This window comes from Lipotes vexillifer, unplaced genomic scaffold (genome assembly GCF_000442215.2).
Source record: "Lipotes vexillifer unplaced genomic scaffold, Lipotes_vexillifer_v1.1 scaffold100, whole genome shotgun sequence".
NCBI classification, from domain to species: domain Eukaryota; kingdom Metazoa; phylum Chordata; class Mammalia; order Artiodactyla; family Lipotidae; genus Lipotes; species Lipotes vexillifer.
The window spans coordinates 3,565,482-3,583,735 of NW_006774075.1; the positions used below are offsets into that span (position 1 = coordinate 3,565,482).

At 36.5% G+C, this 18,254-nt stretch overlaps 1 protein-coding gene across 2 annotated transcripts in view; it reads left to right on the forward strand.

Moving 5' to 3' along the window:
* STIM2 (stromal interaction molecule 2) overlaps nucleotides 1–18,254 on the forward strand; it is a 183,613-nt gene that overhangs the window by 66,522 nt on the left and 98,837 nt on the right. For both annotated transcript variants that reach the window (XM_007448812.1, XM_007448813.1), the window contains exon 2: nucleotides 2,552–2,682. In XM_007448812.1, coding sequence (XP_007448874.1) covers nucleotides 2,552–2,682 — 131 coding nt within the window. The remainder of the gene's footprint in view (nucleotides 1–2,551; nucleotides 2,683–18,254) is intronic.

An 18,254-nucleotide genomic window follows, 5' to 3' on the forward strand; every position in this document is an offset into this window, starting at 1 on the left:
GATCCCGTGTCCCCTGCATCGGCAGGCGGACTCCCAACCACTGTGCCACCAGGGAAGCCCCCAGGATACTCTTTTATCTCTTTAATTTCTAATACCTGTCACTGGTTAGCACAGTATAGAAGCCTAGAACTTTGTGATTTAGTTAATGTATGAAGTAACAGAATTTATCAGAGGTCCAGATTGTGCCCAGCTAAGTCCTAGGTATTCTGAGCATGTGAGAAATGGAATAACATGGTTCCTGCCCTTTTCATAAGCTTAGTTGTATGGACAAAATGACATTAAGCAATTAAAGGTTAATTAAAAGTACAACAGTAAAAGATGATTTGAGAATAAAGATACAGTTGAAAATTTCAAATCCCTTGGCATTTCATTATCTGCTTTTTGCTGTGTTTTTCCTTAATATTTACCATTACTAACATGCTATGCCTTTTTATCTTATTATGCTCATCTCCTCCACTAGAATGTAAGTTTTATGAGGAATTCTTACCTCTTTTGTTTACTGTGGTATTTCTAATGCCTGACACGTGGTAGGTGCTCAATAGATATTTGTTGAATGGATGGAATGGTGTTCAGAGAAAGAAGTACTCACTGGGAGTTAGTATTTATGAAATACTTCATGGAGAAGTTACATCCAGAAGTATACCCTAAAAGATAGTGTTTTATTAACTAAGTTAAGTAAAAAACTATCCGTTCTGTTTATATATGAGTTTTTTCCAGATCATATGTTCCTCCTAATTTTCTCTTAAGCTTTTTAATGTTTCTGCCATCCTCACTGTTGACTTCGCTTAGAGAGTTTGACAACAAAGCCTATTTAATCAGAGTGAGTGATGCTGAGCCTTTCCTTATTGTACTAGTTGTAATAACTTTCACTTCATAGGTTTGTTAGCAAAATAAATATGTGTTAAAAATATGTCTGCTGGAGGCAGTAGCATGTTGTATACACATCTTCACAGCATGTGTTGTTGTGATACCTGAGAGCTTATATTTTATTTTGCATCCGTTCAGAATAACTTGTGGGCATATCAGCGTTCTGGATGTCTTGTGGATTAGGGATCATAATTGACCATTATGCCTGTAAGTTCTTAGATTTTAGCAAATCTTCATCAGAGTTTTGAATATTTATACACATATTTATGTCACATAACTTATAATTTCACTTTTAGAGAGTTTCCTTTTCTGTTTCCTTCCCTTCTAAGATTAAAGGAATCACAATTAAGTTTCAGATTAAAAACTTACAACTATTAGAAATGTTAAATTGCCAAAATGGTCTATAAGTAGAACATGCAGGTAATATAGGCTTAAATTGTTTTTTTTTTTTTAGAAAATTATTAGTTGGTCTCCGGGACTGGCTTCTTTTCTTGTAATTGTTTTTCCCAAGTGCAGAATTAGATATTCTTAGGCCATTATGGCTGCAATAGAGCTTATTAAACATCTAGTCTACTTGCTTTATTTTAGAGAAGTAACTAAGATACAAGGACAAGTGATTTGTCCACAGTCAGTTAATTCATAACAGTTAATTCATAACAGATGATAAACTAGATTTTTAACTATTGTTGAGGAGATAGCCAAACTGTGGCTAACCCTTCTGTTATGCTAATAACCATTTTAAACTTTAAGACCATACTGTTCCTAGAAATACATGTGGATCTGATGATGTTTTAAAAGGATATTATTTTAGTGACCTGGTAGAAGTCAGTTCCTGGAATTTGTCAATCTAGCAGTCAGCCAGATTGGGTGTGAGTGAGGTTTTGGCAGTACTTTTCCATTTTGGTATGTAGACTGTTTACTAATTGAGTCAACAGGAGGTAATTTTTATTAATCTCATTTTAAGCCATGAAAAACCCCACATTCTCTTTAAATTGTTAGTTTTTGACAACCTAGATGTGAGGATTCACTCATTTTCCATAGGAATAGGTTTAGCCAATAAATATATGATAAGAAAAACGTGAAGAACAAGATTTTTAAAAATTTAGTTTTTCTTGTTGAATCTAAGAAGTTATACATTTCATTTTAAAAAGTCATATGGTGGACTCTTGGATTCTGTTAGATAGAAAAATGATAAAAAAATGTCTAAGGATCATGTGAATAGTCTGCATTTCTTTTTCTTGTATTCTTTGTGATGTTTCCCTAGGACTTAGATTTTAAACTGGACTATACAAAAATAGCACCTTGTACTCTGTGAGTTTTAGTTTTTCTTTTCTTTCTTTTTTTTTTAAAGGAGGGAGTTTGTCTGTTTTGGGGGAGGAATAATTTATAAGTATAATGAGCTGGATAAGAAGAAAATGGTTAAAGATGTGGAAGAATGTAGACAACCTGAATTTAGTACTGGTTTTAGTTGACTAATACCAATTAAATTGAATTATTTATTTTTAGTCAGTGTGTTCATATATTATACTTTTGATGTGAAGAATACCCTACTAGGCTTCTTAAAGCCTCTTAGTTTGACTTAGTCTGAAATTTAATTTGTTGGTTTTGTTTTAAATTACATTCTCTTGACTATAGCTTGTGCTTGGGGATTGCAAGTTAGTAATTGCCCTTTGTTCTATTTCAGATCCCTGCATGTCACTGAGTCCACCATGCTTCACAGAAGAAGATAGATTTAGTCTGGAAGCTCTTCAAACAATACATAAACAAATGGATGATGACAAAGATGGTGGAATTGAAGTAGATGAAAGTGATGAAGTAGGTGGAAACCCTTTTTCCCTGGTATTCTCTTAAAACAGAATGACCAAGTTTTTAGTCTTAAATTTTCCCATTATTCCTTGTATGACTCAACTCCTTCATCTTCATCATCTTTAGTTTTTCTCTTTACATTTTAATTTTACCCTTTGTATTTACATGGTTTTTCTTTTTTCTGTTTTTTCACATGTATACAAGTCTTCTCAGTTTTATAAGAATTCCCAGTCTGTGTACTTGGGTTTCTCAAACATATATCCTATTCTGACTCTGTCAGTTATCTATTGCTGCTTTACAAACCACCACAAAATTTAGTGGCCTAAAACAACAACATTTTGTTATTTCTCCTGATCCTCTGGGTTGACTGGGCTTTGCTGAGCACCTTTTCTGTTCCCGTAGTTATGGCCTGAGGTCACTGTGGCAGTTGCATTCAGTTGCCAGCTCTGCTGGGCTGGAATATCTCAGATGATCTCTTTTCCATCAGAGTCTCTCTCCATCCAGTCTCTCATCATTCAGGAGTCTAGCTCAAGCTTCCTTACAGCATGGCAGCCAGCTTCCAGGTGGCAGTGTTCCAAGAAAACAATTTCCCATGTGAAAGTGCTTATCATGCCCCTGCTTGCCAATGCCTCTTAATATCAAATTGGCTTAAAGCAGGTTATTTGGCTGAGCTCAGAGTCTGTGTGGGAAAGGATTATACAAGGATATGAATACCAGGAGATGTGGTTTACTGGGGGTCACCAATGTCCTAATCTACTGTACTCACTGTACAAATAAATAGTACTTTATTTCTTTTCTTTTTTTTAACATCTTTATTGGGGTATAATTGCTTTACAATGGTGTGTTAGTTTCTGCTTATAACAAAGTGAATCAGTTATACATATACATATGTTCCCATATCTCTTCCCTCTTGCGTCTCCCTCCCTCCCACCCTCCCTATCCCACCCCTCCAGGTGGTCACAAAGCACCGAGCTGATATCTCTGTGCTGTGCGGCTGCTTCCCACTAGCTATCTACCTTACGTTTGTTAGTGTATATATTTCCATGCCTCTCTCTCGCTTTGTCACAGCTCACCCTTCCGCCTCGCCATATCCTCAAGTCCGTTCTCCAGTAGATCTGTGTCTTTATTCCTGTCTTACCCTTAGGTTCTTCATGACATTTTTTTTCCCTTAAATTCCATATATATGTGTTAGCATATGGTATTTGTCTTTCTCTTTCTGACTTCACTCTGTATGACAGACTCTAGGTCTATCTACCTCATTACAAATAGCTCAATTTCATTTCTTTTTATGGCTGAGTAATATTCCATTGTATATATGTGCCACATCTTCTTTAAGTACTTTATTTCTTAAGCATTCTCATCTTACCCCTGTCTAGTGTCCCTTTTAGTTTTCTTCTTAGAGGTTGTTTTCTTTATTTGACTATGGTCTCATTCTAACCAAATTCCCTGGTCATTTTTTAGTTCTTTTCACCCTATTTGTTGTATTTGTCACTGTTGAGATGCTTCTCTTTTAGTTTACATAATACTAAGTTACACTATTTTCTACATTATTATCTAATGTTGTATAACAGTGACATCCTCTCATCACATTTTTATCTAATCACATTGTTATGTAACAGAAACATTCTCTAAAGATCGATTTTTGACCTGCTGTATAAAACATTTACCTTGAGAATGCTCATCCATTTTTAGGTTACTCCTGATTCCTCCATCTCTAAGCCAGTCCAGATTCTGACCTACATATATTGCTTTCTGCCTGACATCTTTTGAGGGCTCTTTTGTTTTCAGCTTAGTTTATCTAAAGCAAAATCCCAGATCTTCTCTTTGAAATCCCTCACTGTTCAATGGCAATTGTGGACCTACTTCTCAGTTTTTACTCTTTTATTTAATTTTTTTAAAGTTTATTTTATTTATTTTTAATTTTGGCTGCGTTGGGTCTTTGTTGCTATGTGCGGGCTTTCTCTAGTTGTGGCAAGTGGGGGCTACTTTTCATTGCAGTGCGTGGGCTTCTCATTGTGGTGGCTTCTGTTGTTGCGGAGCACGGGCTGTAGGTGCATGGGCTTCAGTAGTTGTGGCACATGGGCTCAGTAGTTGTGGCTCACGGCTCACGGGCTCTAGAGCGCAGGCTTAGTAGTTGTGGTGCATGGACTTCGTTGCTCTGTGGCATGTGGTATCTTCCTGGACCAGGGCTTGAACTGTGTCCCCTGCGTTGGCAGGTGGATTCTTAACCGCTGCACCACTAAGGAAGTACCAGTTTTTACTCTTGTAAATTAGGACTTGGCAGACTTTTTCTGTAAAGGGCCAAATTATGGGTTGAAATATGTACCCCCCCCCCCCCCCCAAAAAAAAAAGACGTCCTAACCACCAGTACCTCATAATGTGACCTTATTTGGAAATAGGTTCATTTCAGATGTAGTTATTTAAGAGGAGTGTATACTGTAGTAACATGGGCTCTTAATCCAATATGACTGGTGTCCTTGTAAGAGAGGAGAACACCATGTGGACAGACAGACACAGGAGAGAAGATCATGTGACAGTGGATGCAGAGATTGGAGTTATGCAGCTACAAGTCAAGGAATCACAAGGATTGCTGGTGACACCAAAAGCCAAGAGAAAGGCATGAAACAGATTCTCCCTTAGAGCCTTTCAGAGAGCATGGCCCTGCTGACACTTTATTTAGATTTATAGCCTCCAGACCCATTAAAGAATAAATTTCTGTTATTTTAAGCCACTCAGTTTATGGTACTTTGTTACAGCAGCCATAGGAAATGAATATAGGCCAGCTAGTAAATAGTTCAGATTTGTGTGAGCCACATGATCTCTGTTGTGTCTGCTTAACTCTCCCATTGTAGTGCCAAGCAGCCATAGACAGTATATGAACTAATGGTCATGGCTGTGTTCCAATAAAACTTTGTTTGCAAAGACAGGCATCAGTCTGTAGTGTGCCAACCCCTGCTATAAATAAAATTTTGTGTTCTTAGAATTTATTCCTTTTTCATTTATCTGTTTTAGTTATTTACTTATTCCATTTTAATCTAGGTATTTATTATCTTATGCCTAGATTGTTACCTCTAAATTTTTCCTCTCTAATCATCATGCATATCACTTTGAGAGTGTCTTTCTCTAGCTAAGAAATTTAACAGTGATTTCTTAGTACTTATTAGATCAGATATTAACTCTTTAGTCTTTTTTTTTTTTTTTTTAACTATCTCTGCATCAGCTGATTCATGCTTACTGAGATAATCTCTTCTCATTGTGGTTAAATCATTTTAATTAGAGTTCAGTTCTATTAATACCAAAATCATGGCTTTCAGTTCAAAGTAGTCAAATTTATTTCTTTCATTTTTGGAACTGCAGGTGACAGGATAGTCCTACTTTACATTGTTTCCAACTTAAAAAGTATTTGAAGTATGTAAATATATTCTGTTGGTCATAAAGTAGAGTAAATGAAATGAAGTTGATGATTATTAGGAGTTTTACTTACTGGAATATAACAAAGTAGTTGTCATTTATTGAGGGTCACTTTATTATACTGAGTAATTCATTCTCTCAACATCATCACCATTCCTTCTCTTTCTTCCAGTACAAACAAACACATATACACACAATAAAATCAAGCTATAAAACTACTTTTTAGAACTAATATTCTGAATTATTAGTGATGAATTGTTCTTTCTAACCCTTCCAAGATTGTCTAAATTGTTTACTTAGTTGCTAATATAGTTGCTTAAGATTTTGATTATCAAATATTCTAACATAAATTCCATTTACTCCATAAATTACTACTATCCATATGAATTATAGATTCAGTAGAATTTTATGTTCATATATTTGATACTCTTTGTAGAGGAAATTATTCTCTAGACTAAATAGATTTCCTGAAATTATTGTTGTACATTTTCTTAGTCATTTACGGTATTAGTTTGATCAAATTCCATGTCAACTCAGAGAGAGTGTAGTCTTTAGTAGATGAGTACTCTGTGCAGTTTCATAATTCTGTCCATCAATTAGATTGGAGATAATGTACAACACTAATTCTTGTACTGTGTTGAAAGGTTATAATTTTAAGTTATTACACTGATGGTGCTAAGTTTTCCTTTGATTTTGGTATTTCTGAGGAACTAATCATTGCTTAGCATTGTTTTAGGTTAAGAAATATATTAATTCAGAGGGATTATTATTATTTTTTTTATAATTCAATTTATTTTTTTTTGACGGTGGTGGGTCTTTGTTGCTGTATGCAGGCTTTCTCTAGTTGCGGCAAGTGGGGGCTACTCTTCGTTGCAGCGCGGGGGCTTCTCATTGCTGTGGCTTCTCTTGTGGAGCACGGGCTCTAGGCACACGGCTTCAGTAGTTGTGACTTGTGGGCTCTAGAGCGCAGGCTCAGTAGTTGTGGTGCACGGGTTTAGTTGCACCGCCACATGTGGGATCTTCCTGGACCAGGGCTCGAACCCGTGTCCCCTGCATTGGCAGGCGGATATGGTTAATTTGAAGAGTTTTAGTATTATAAAATGTTTGAAAAGATGGGTGTGCACTTTCACTTTTTAAAGCTAGAATAGTTTTAGGTAGCCACATTTCAGAAGTACAAATTAACTTATTAAGATTGGTTAATTCTGAGCCTAGAATAAGGCTAGATTCCTTATATTAAAAATCTGCATAATGAAATTACTTTTGTTATTAATTGATATATCAAGTTATAAATATTACTACTCTGGGGTGTTTTCTGACACTAACCAGTTCTTCAGTTTTCCAACACCAACTGCATTTCCAACAATTCAGTTCAATTCTGACGCTCTCTCCCTGATCCCACATGTTAAAGGGCTCAGTCTCATAATACTGCCCTCACCTCAGATCCCAGTCACAAGTCTCTGGTTATGTTTTTGAACTTCTGACTGACTGGCGGTAAATCTGGGCTTCCCATGGCTCCTTCCTCAGGTTTGAACATTTGCTGGGTATGTATCTGAAAAAAACAAAAAAACATGAATTCAAAAAGATACATGCACTCCAGTGTTCATAGCAGCATTGTTTACAATTGCCAAGATATGGAAGCAACCTAAGCATCCATCAGCAGATGAGTGGGTAAAGAAGATGTGGTACATAAATGCAGTGGAATACTACTCAGCCATAAAAAGAATGAAATTTTGCCATTTGTAGCAACATGGATAGACTTGGAGGGGTGTTAGGCTAAGTGAAATAAGCCAGACAGAGAAAGAAAAATACTGTTTGATAGCACTTATATGTGGAATCTAAAAAATAAACTAGTGAATAATACAAAAAAGAAGCAGACTCACAGATATAGAGAACAAACTAGTGGTTACCAGTGGGGAGAGGGAAGAGGGGAGGGGTAATATAGGGGTAGGAGATTAAGAGGTACAAGCTATTATATATAAAATAAATAAGCTACTGTACAACACAGGGAATACAGCCAATATTTCATACTAATTATAAATAGAGTATAACCTTTCCAAATTGCAAATCACCTTATTGTACACCTGTAACTTATATAATATTGTACATCAACTGTACTTCAGTAAAAAAAAGAAAATTTGCTGGAATGGATCACAGAACTCAGGAGAACACTTTACTTATGTTTACTGGTTTATTAAAAAGGATATAACTCTGGAACAGCCAAGTGCTGTATACGTATAGGACAAGGTGTGGTAGAAGGCGCATGGAGCTTCCATGCCCTCTCTGGGCATGCCGCCCTCCCAGCACCTCCCACACCTTGATATATTCACCAACCTGGAAGCTTTCTGAATCTCTAAGTTCAAGAGTTTTTACAGAGCTCCGTTTTCCCAGAGGTCAGGTAGCTGGGACTGAAATTTCCAATTTTCTGATCACTTGGTCTTTCTGGTGATCAGCCCCATCCAGAGGCTGTCTAGGGGCCCCACCCTTAGTCATCTCATTAGCATGAACTCAGGGGTGATTAAAGGAGGAAAGGGCACTCCATCACTGAGGAAATTCCAAGACTTTTAAGAGCTCTGTGCTAGGAACCAGGGATAAAGAGCAAATATATTCTTATTATATCACAATTAAAAAAATATTTAAATATGGAAAAAATAGCAAAAATTCATATTTTTTAATTATTAAAAATACCTTCAAGAGAAGGATCTGTTGCAATTGTGTATAGTATATAGACAGAAGTATTAAGTAAGCTTATGCAGATATTTAACAGCCTATTTGAATGTATTTGATTGCATAATAATTGCTAGAATTACAAGTTATTTTAATCTTTTTACCTCATCATCAGATAGTAAATGCTCAGTGTGAAATATTATCATTATCACTGTGCCAAACAAAGTAAGCACGCATGGCTGTATAATTTATACTTCAGTGGAATTCTTATTGAGTCTTTTAAATTTTAGTGGAATTCCAAATATTTTGTAATAAAAAATAATAACTGTTAAAAAGTAAAACTTATGTTAAAAGAACTTATAATTCTATCAGTATAATAGGTGAACTTTAATGTTTAAAAACAGAAGATATCTTTCTCTCTGTATTTCTTTTAATATGAATATTTAAAAGCAAATATAGTATGCTTCTATATTTTATTAGCACCCCAAAAGATCTAGAAATCCGTTGTACAGTATGGTAGCTACTAGCTGTATTTGTCTATTGAGCACTTAAAATTGAGGTGTGTTATATGTGTAAAATGCACTTCAAATTTTGAAGATTTACATAAATATTGAAATATTGATCACATGTTGGAAATGATTATATTATGGGCATACTGCATTAATGAAATATAATATAAAATTAATTCCACTTGTTTCTTTTTACTTTTTAATGTGACTCCTAGGAAATTTTTAATCACATATGTAGATCACTATATTGGACAGGACTGATCATAGAGACTATAGTGTGTTGTAGGCTTTAAGAGAATGGGTTTTTAATTCTGTAGTTCTTGGACCAGTTTGGTGCCTTCATTTCATTATTGCTACATCTTGATTTGTATTTCTTGTTAAAGTGTCTCTTTTTTAAAGAGGTGAATATTAATACTGTTATAGGTCTCTAGTAGCCATCATTAGGAAACTTCATGAATTTAATAGGAAACCTTAGAAATTTAAAAATACTTAATTTCTTGTGATTTTTGAATGGAAATATTGCTTTTTAAAAAATTTAGCAAAATATTTAGCGTTTGAAAATGCTGGTTGGAAGCTTAATTTTTTTCGCTTTAGTACCTATTGTTTTTGGTCATATGAGAAAGAATTTACTTTTCTAGTTTATTCATTCATTTGATATTGAGCTAATATTTGAGGATCTATTCCATGCCAGATACTCAAATAGATCTTGAAATATATCAGGAAAAAAACAGACAAAATCTCATATAAATCTTCAAGCCCTTAGGCTAACATTCTGATGGGGCTTGTGACTAAACAAAACAAAACTAAACAAGACTAAACAAAACAAGACTAAATAAAACAAGACTAAACAAAAAACTAAATAAGCAGGGGAAGGGGGATCAGGACAGGTAGATAATGGATGGCTGTAATTTTAAATAGGATGGTCATGGCAGGCCTCATTAAGAAGGTAACAAAGTGTGTACTGTTTGCAGTGCTTGGACAAGTAAGAGAATAAATATCTGGCAATTTTCCAGAGCTATTCTACAATTGAAATTGGAGGCCTAGGGGTGTTTCAGATTAGGAACAGGATATGCAGCTTTTGCTCTCTAGGTCTTTGTCTTCTGACAAAAGATCTAGATTAGATGTCAGTGTATGCTGAATTTGTGGCCTGCTTAGATTGAGTTGTTGATTACAGTTAAGTTTGCCTGTTCTGTCAATATTGAAGATATTTTGGATAGTGTAGGTACTTGATTAGCAAATAATTTAAATGAGAGTATTGAATGGTTTTGTGGCCCTGAGCACAGCAGTAGGAGGCAGTGAGAATTGACGTTGTTATTGCCTACTTCATGACTGGAAGTTTTATTATAGTTCCTAGTGTGTATGAACTTTGTTTTCTGTTTTTCTTTTTCCCCCTTTTTCTTTTATATTTTAAAAGGTTTCTTCCCCTTTTTCTACTTTTTCCTCCTTTTTATCCATTCTTCCCGTTCATTTATGTGATTCCAAATAGTTTTAGAGTGTTTGTTATCAGTTGGTTTTGTATACATATGTATACATATGTATATAAAACCAACTTTAAGGCCAACTTATGTGAAAAATCTGGTTGTATCTGTTTTTCTTATATTAGCTATTCTGCCTGAAAAACACCTTTGTCATCATTTCTCGGTACACTTCTCAGAAAACTTAGTTTTAACCACACAGATGAATCTGTCTGAAACAAGGAGAGTCACTTAAGAAAATAGGCAAAAGTAGGGTTAGAAAAAAATAGTAGAAAATACATTTAAAAAAGGATCACTGAGGTTGAGAGTCCGCCTGCCGATGCAGGGGACACGGGTTCGTGCCCCGGTCCAGGAAGATCCCACATGCCGCGGAGCAGCTGGGCCCGTGAGCCATGGCTGCTGAGCCTGCGCGTCCGGAGCCTGTGCTCCGCAACGGGAGAGGCCACAACAGTGAGAGGCCCGCGTACCGCAAAAAAAAAAAAAAAAAAAAAAAAAAAAAAAAAAAGGATCACTGAGTTTTGAATTACATGGAGTATTGTTTCTAAAGGAATAACTGCGTCTGTTCTTTACTGAAGTTTTTTAAGTTAAAATTTCAACTTAGGTATTAGTTATCTATTATTGTGTAATAAATTCTTCCCAACTTAGTGGTTTACTAAGCCACTCACGGTTTTATCATCTCATGGTTTCCGTGGGTTCGAAATCCAGGAGCAGCTTAGCTGGCTCTTCTGGCTCTGGGCCTCTCACTAGCTGCGGTTAAGATGTCAGCTGGTATTGCAGTCATCTCAAGGCCTGATTTGGGGAGGATCCACTTCAAGGCCTACTCATGTGGCTGTTGGCTCCACAGGTCCTCACTGGTTGCTGGTTGCAGATGTCGGTCCCCTGCCACATGCTCCTGTCCATAGGGCAGTGGTCTTCCCTGAGTGAGAGGGGCTGAAGGGGGTGGGGGAAGCATGGGGGGAGGGAGAGAGAAAGCGGGGGAGGGAGAGAGAGAGAGAGGGAAAGGACAACATGGAAGTCAAAGTCTTTTTGTAACCTCATCTTGGGAGTGATGTTTCATCACTTTTTGCCATATTCTGTTTGTTGGAAGTGAGTTGCTAGGTCCAGCTGATACTCAAGGGGAGGCAGTTAACACAGGAGCACAAATAAGAGGATGTGGGGATCATTATGAGCCATTTTATTTTATTTATTTATTTTTGTCTTGTTATCTCATTTTATTTACCTTTTAGAACTCTTCCTATGAGCCATTTTAGAGGCTGCTTACCGTGGTTTGTTTTTGTACTCTGCTAGAGAGATTTGATGGGAAATTCTCAAGCCATGGAGTTATAAAGTATAAAAGCAGTAAAGTTATATAACTTCCTTCAAAAGGCTTTGCTTTGGAAGTGACCCACAATAAGACTTTTCATGTTTATCTTTGTATTAGGATATGTCTAACATTTTAAAGCATGTTAAATTTGATTAAAATTATCTACTGAGTGGTACTTTACATGCACAAATGTACTGGTACAACTTATTTGACTGAAGGATCACTTGGCGTTCACCTGAAAGGACAGGCAGGGCAAAGGTAAGGTGAAGAGAGTAGGTGCTAAAGAATTCTTGCTGTTAAATTATAATTATTGAGGTATTTTCCTGTATACTGAAATTTTCATAGTTTCATAGTTCAATTAGTTAAAAACTTGATGCCATAAAAGCAGGCTTTAATTCTTTCTGGAAAATAATAGCAATAAGCATACAACTAGAATAGGAGAGAATGTTAATAGTTATTCCATAGAAAAAAGGGTTAGATGGCCAAAACTGGGAAATGATGAATTAATTTAGTTTTGTTACTGGAGGACTTCTCAAACTTGTATTTATGGATTTATATACTAAAATAACAGAAAACATTTATTTAGCATTTACCGTTTGTTCCACACTGTAAGCACTTTGCATACACTATGGAATGGACTCCTCATAGCAACCCTGTGAACTAAGAATATACCATAATTATCTATTTGCAGATAAGGAATAGGCTTAGAGAGATGAGGCAAATGCCCAGGATCACCAGCTTATAATTTATAGAACAGACTGAACCCATGTTCTTGATTTCTAGTCTTTGTTGCTTTTCTATGTTAATATATATCATTAATCTCCATAATTATGCCCTCCCTGATACAATTTATAAATAAATAGCTGTATATAAGTAGTATGTATATATAAAAATATTTTTATTATATATACATTCTGTTATACCAGTGTTATGTCTTTTTTAAATGTTCATGAAAATATAAGTTAAAAATGAGATAAAATTAAATATAAATGGAAGTTCTAATGTTTTCTCCCTCTAAAGTGGATTAGATTGTACATCCCTATGGGGTCTGGGCAACCGAATTTGGAGACCACTGCTGTAATGGATTGTAAAGCAAGGTCTGTTATTAGACACATAGGCTTCATTCCATTTTTATAAGAACAGGCAACTGTGAGAATTTTTCAAAAAAGCAATTTCCAGAAACACTGATAATGTTAATATTCTTCTCTAATTTACACATTCATTGTATACAGCTCTCTACTATACAGCACATCAATTACTGATATTCTTATGATGACCACTCTGCCTTTCATGACTTACATTAGCTCTGATACTGTGATATCTAGAAGAAATGATATTGTAAGAATAGAGGAAAGGTCACACTCATTTATACTAATTTAGAAAAAAAGGTAGGGAATGACTGAGGCAGAAAATTTAGATATCATTTTGATGAGAGAAGAAATGATTAAAATCTACACTTTATTTCCTTTGTTTGAAAAATACCTTTTTCTGTACATTTGCCTATGATTTTTTATTTTAGCTGCAAATTCTAAATTAAAAAAATTAATTTTTAAATTTAATTTTTATTTGGAATGTGTCTAATTATTGATCTGTAGAGCTCATAAAAGAAGTAATGATTTTGAACACCTTAAAATAGGAGTCTGTGCAAGAAACATCCTTCTTGGGCTTCCCTGGTGGCACAGTGGTTAAGAATCTGCCTGCCACTGCTCAGGGGACACGGGTTCGAGCCCTGGTCCGGGAAGATCCCACATGCCGCGGAGCAACTAAGCCTGTGCGCCACAACTACTGAGCCTGCGCTCTAGAGCCCACGAGCCACAACTACTGAAACCCGCGTGCCTAGAGCCCGTGCTCTGCAACAAGAGAAGCCACTGCAATGAGAAACCTGCGCACGAAGAGTAGCCCCCACTCGCCGCAGCTAGAGAAAGGCCGCGCGCAGCAACGAAGACCCAATGCAGCCAAAATTTAGAAAAAAAAGAAAAGAAAAGAAACATCCCTCTCTTACCTAGGGGGGAAGTTATCTCCTGGGGTGTGTGTACAGTATTTTGATACTCTACAGCACATCAAAATCTATTAAGTACCTAATATCTGTTTGTCACTTTGCTTATTACCTCTTCTCTGTTTGCATGTTCTTAACTATGGCTGGAGCTATTCAAAATAATGTGGAGGCTGTATACATGTTTTGTAAGTAAGGCAGAAATAAGGTTGGGGCACTCTTCCATTCAGTACTTTGCATTTAGCCTACAGAATGAAGAAAGAAAGGCAGTGAACCCATAAGACAGAGTGGATTACTGCAGCCAAATCTTTGGGCCTCAAGGGAGAGAAGTGGATGAAAAAGAAGTTGGTATAGTTTTGAAAGATTGCTCTAAGGAATAAATCAAAGTGTGCTTCTGGGACAAGCAGCAACTTGTTAGAATTGTTAGGCCCCCTCCCAACCCACTGAAACAGAACCTTGGGGGTAGGGCCCAGAAATCTGTTTTAACAAGTCCTTCCATGATTGTGAGGCCTGTTTTGTACTTTAATAAATTTTAACACCTGTTTTTGCACTGTACTTTTGTAACAGTTTTTATAATCTCAGGCATTATATTTGGCTACTGTGATGGTCTTGCAAAAGACATTTTTTCCTGCTCCTGTACTTTGCGATTTCACATTGGCCAAGTTCCACCTTAAAGAGGTCATGGACTTGCAGTTACTATAAAGCAGGGCTATATGTGTATTTTTCTGGGTAGAAGATTCTTTGCTTTTGTTAAAGTAAGATGGTTCTGTAGCCTAGAGTGGTTAAGAACCACTGTATAAATTAATGGGATGTATCTTAAGAAAATATCTCATTTTATAGTTATATAAGCATAAGTAGAATATTTCTTAAGTTGTAAATTTTCTATCCTGCCTCAGCATTTATTTACTTGAGTACCTGGGCTCTTATGTCTTCCCTTGACAATTATAGTACCTATTTACTAGACTTCCTCCTCTATCTCTTTCTTTTCCAATTCATTTACCACCTGCTGTTGTTATCTTTCTCTTTATAGATATTCGATAAGAACTAATTCTAGAGTATTTCAATTCATATACCTCCGTCTCCTTCAAAGCAACCACTGTAGAAACCAGAAGACTTTCTCTTTTCTTACCATCCAGACTGTCTCACCTCTACCTCTTCAATCTCTTCTTGATGATTCCTTAGTCATGGGTCATTCGAGAGCACCGTTGGTACTATATAGTTCAGTTATATATAGATTAAATATTAGGCTTTTGTTGTAGGAACTTAAATACCACAACAGTTTCTGTAGAAAGATGTGTTTCAAATGGCAAGTAAATGCTCTTAAATGCAACTGTCTTAACTGGGAATGAATAGTCTTTGGTTATGAGTTCTGTCTGTAAAGAGCCAGAAACTTCTGAGTTATTTTATGGCCATGAAACATTCAACCCAGGACCTTTTGCCTCTTTCTGGGAATTACCACAACCCCTGCTTCAACTGGTACATTATTTTAGCCCCTTCCTCCAAATTATATCTGCTTTTCTTAGTCATACCAAATAATAATCATTAAAAAATACCATTTCCCATTCCTGTTCCATTAATTTTTAATTTACCTTACAAAGAGTTTCGTATTAAATACCGTTATAGGCTGGAAGGGGGCAGAGGCGTGGGAGTGTGCAGCAGGACCTGCATGTGTACTCCTTCGGTTCCAGCCCGACCGGACTGTCAGTCCTGCTCTTTCTTCCCCATCCTTTCCTGGGCATTTTTAGGACCACAGCATGGCATTGCATTTATGTAATTCTTTTTTTTTTTTTTTTGCGAGTTTAGCACGCTTCACATATTGTTTCATATTGTAAAAGGTCTCTGAGTTCGGGTGGGTACAGAGCCTATTTATTCCCATTTCACAAATGAATTAAATAAAATTGTACCTTTACTATAACATTAACTCCATCTGCCTTATATTGTTATTATATATAGGATGACCATATAATTCATCATCCAAACTGGAATACTTTTGAGAGTGCAAGAGGGTGCTATTAGTAATTATACCAGGACAACAGGTGTAAATGAGGAGTAACTGGCAAATGGGGCTGTATAATTAACCTTGCTATGTGTCTTATCTCAGTCTGCTTTCTATTGTACTGCTTATCTTTATCTTTGTTTTGCTCCTTTACTAAGTTGTTATTAAATTGATCTAAGTTTATGCCAAGGTTTGTTCTGTTAGTAAAGCTTGGCTGGATCTATTTCAGTTTAGTTTATCGTCTTAGTCTTTTTACATGGTATAGTTTCTTTTCTAGTAACATGGCAGAGATTTGGGCATTTTTCTATTCCTTTTTCTTAGAGTTAAGTGATTTTGTCCTGTCTCTCTTTTCTTTAGAAGTACTATAACTTAACAATATTTCTTTATTAAAATAATACTTATTGACCCTTTCATTGATTTTTACAATTACTTTTTTTTAGTAGTAAGTTTTCTGGCTTTCCCTAATTTTCATATCTGAAGAATTTAGTCTGACTTTTCCTATGGACCTATTCAGTGTTCAGGCCTGCTAGGCAGAAGGGAGCAGAAGAAAGAAGCGGATTGGTTGTGTCAAGGTAACCTTCCTTTAGGGGACAGTTGTGGGTCTGTCGGGCAGCTTACCTCAGTAGTGCTGACCAAGTGATTTCTGATTGACTGGTTTAAGGTTCGATTCTTGGGAGAGGCCCAAACTGTAATTACATTAAGTATTGTCTTGGTTTGGTGATGTGGGGCTTACCGTAAGTGACTCCGTTATGGGCCTGTTGTCTTGTTTTTAACAGTTCCCCCCTTTTGATCATGACTCTTAGCCTGAGAGGTATGATCAAAATTTAGGGCATTAGTGCCACTGCCAGCTACTGCTCTGAAGTTCTTGCAGTTGTTACTGATCCTCTGTGTGGTATTCACAGGTCATGACTTCAGGTTCACGTTTTTTAAGCTGGTCATTCTCTTCATTCCTTTCTGATATTCCAGTCTTAGGGAGATCATTTGTTTGGTGGTTAGGGGCTGCAAACATGCACTTAAAGCTTTTGAGAGAATACAGCATACCAGGGAGACTATTGTGGTTGTTATAAGCAGGAAAATTCTTAATACCTGGAGTGCATTTTGGAGCCATGGTCCCCAAGACCAAAACCACTCAAATTCAAATAAGTCAAAGAAAGACCCTGTTGAAGGAGTCACTTTCTTAAGCCAAGTGGCTTGTTTAGTGATCTTACATAACTGAGTTTCAGCTTTCTCAGAAGTGTTAATCCAGGTGCAGCAGGTGGTGTTGGCCACAGCACAGGCACCTTCTTGCTCAGTTAAAAGATAATCAAGGGCTATCCCATTACCAAGAACAACTTTGGCCAGAGAGTTGAGGATTTTTGTTGGACAACTATTGCCTTTGCAGCAGATTCTGTAATGTCTTCAGGAATTAAGGAGAGGTTAACCTCATCTGTACTCACTCCTAACCAGGGAAGAAGGGACCTGTCAAAGGAAGCAAATCCTGAATCATGAATGCCTCCTGTTAGGTCCCTTCTAACTTGTTGATATAAATTCAGGGGAGTTGACCAATGAGGTGTCTCACTTTGTGGACAGTTAGGAATGCAGTTAGATCACCTAAAAGGCATTGTTCAATTATGTGCCAGCCATCTAGGCATAAATCGGTCCAAGGAGAATGATAACCACCATAGACAAAGATAAATCCTGTCAGGGCACAAACTATTCCCGCTAAGCTAGTACTGTTAATGGGTTCATTCACAGGGATGGTTGGATTTGCCTCTTCCAAGCCATGGGTCAGTTAGGTTTTCAGTGCATTTGGAAAGTAAATCTCCTAGCCTGAAATTTAAAAAAAAAAAAAAAAAAAGTTCTAAATTCCTTGCAAAGATGGGTGCTGCTGGTGAGATCTTTTCGTGATTGGGGGCAGATCCAATTTAGACATAATCATAAGAATGTGGGGTACAAATGTACCATGATTTATGTAGGCATTTGTGTCTAATTGGGGAAGTACAGTTATAATTGGAGAAAGGTTAAAACAAGGCAATGGATGTTCTGGCTATAAAAGTCGGGACTCTGTAAGTGACTTCCAACAGAGTTTGACTGTAGTTCATTTGTTCGTTTGTCCTTCCCTCCCTCCCTTCCTTCCTTTTTTATAGTTTACGGTGACATTGGGAATAGAAGAAAAATTGGTCACAGGGAGGACCATGGGGTCTCTAGCATCATGGATAAATTGGAGTATTTGATAAGAAATCTAGCAGTT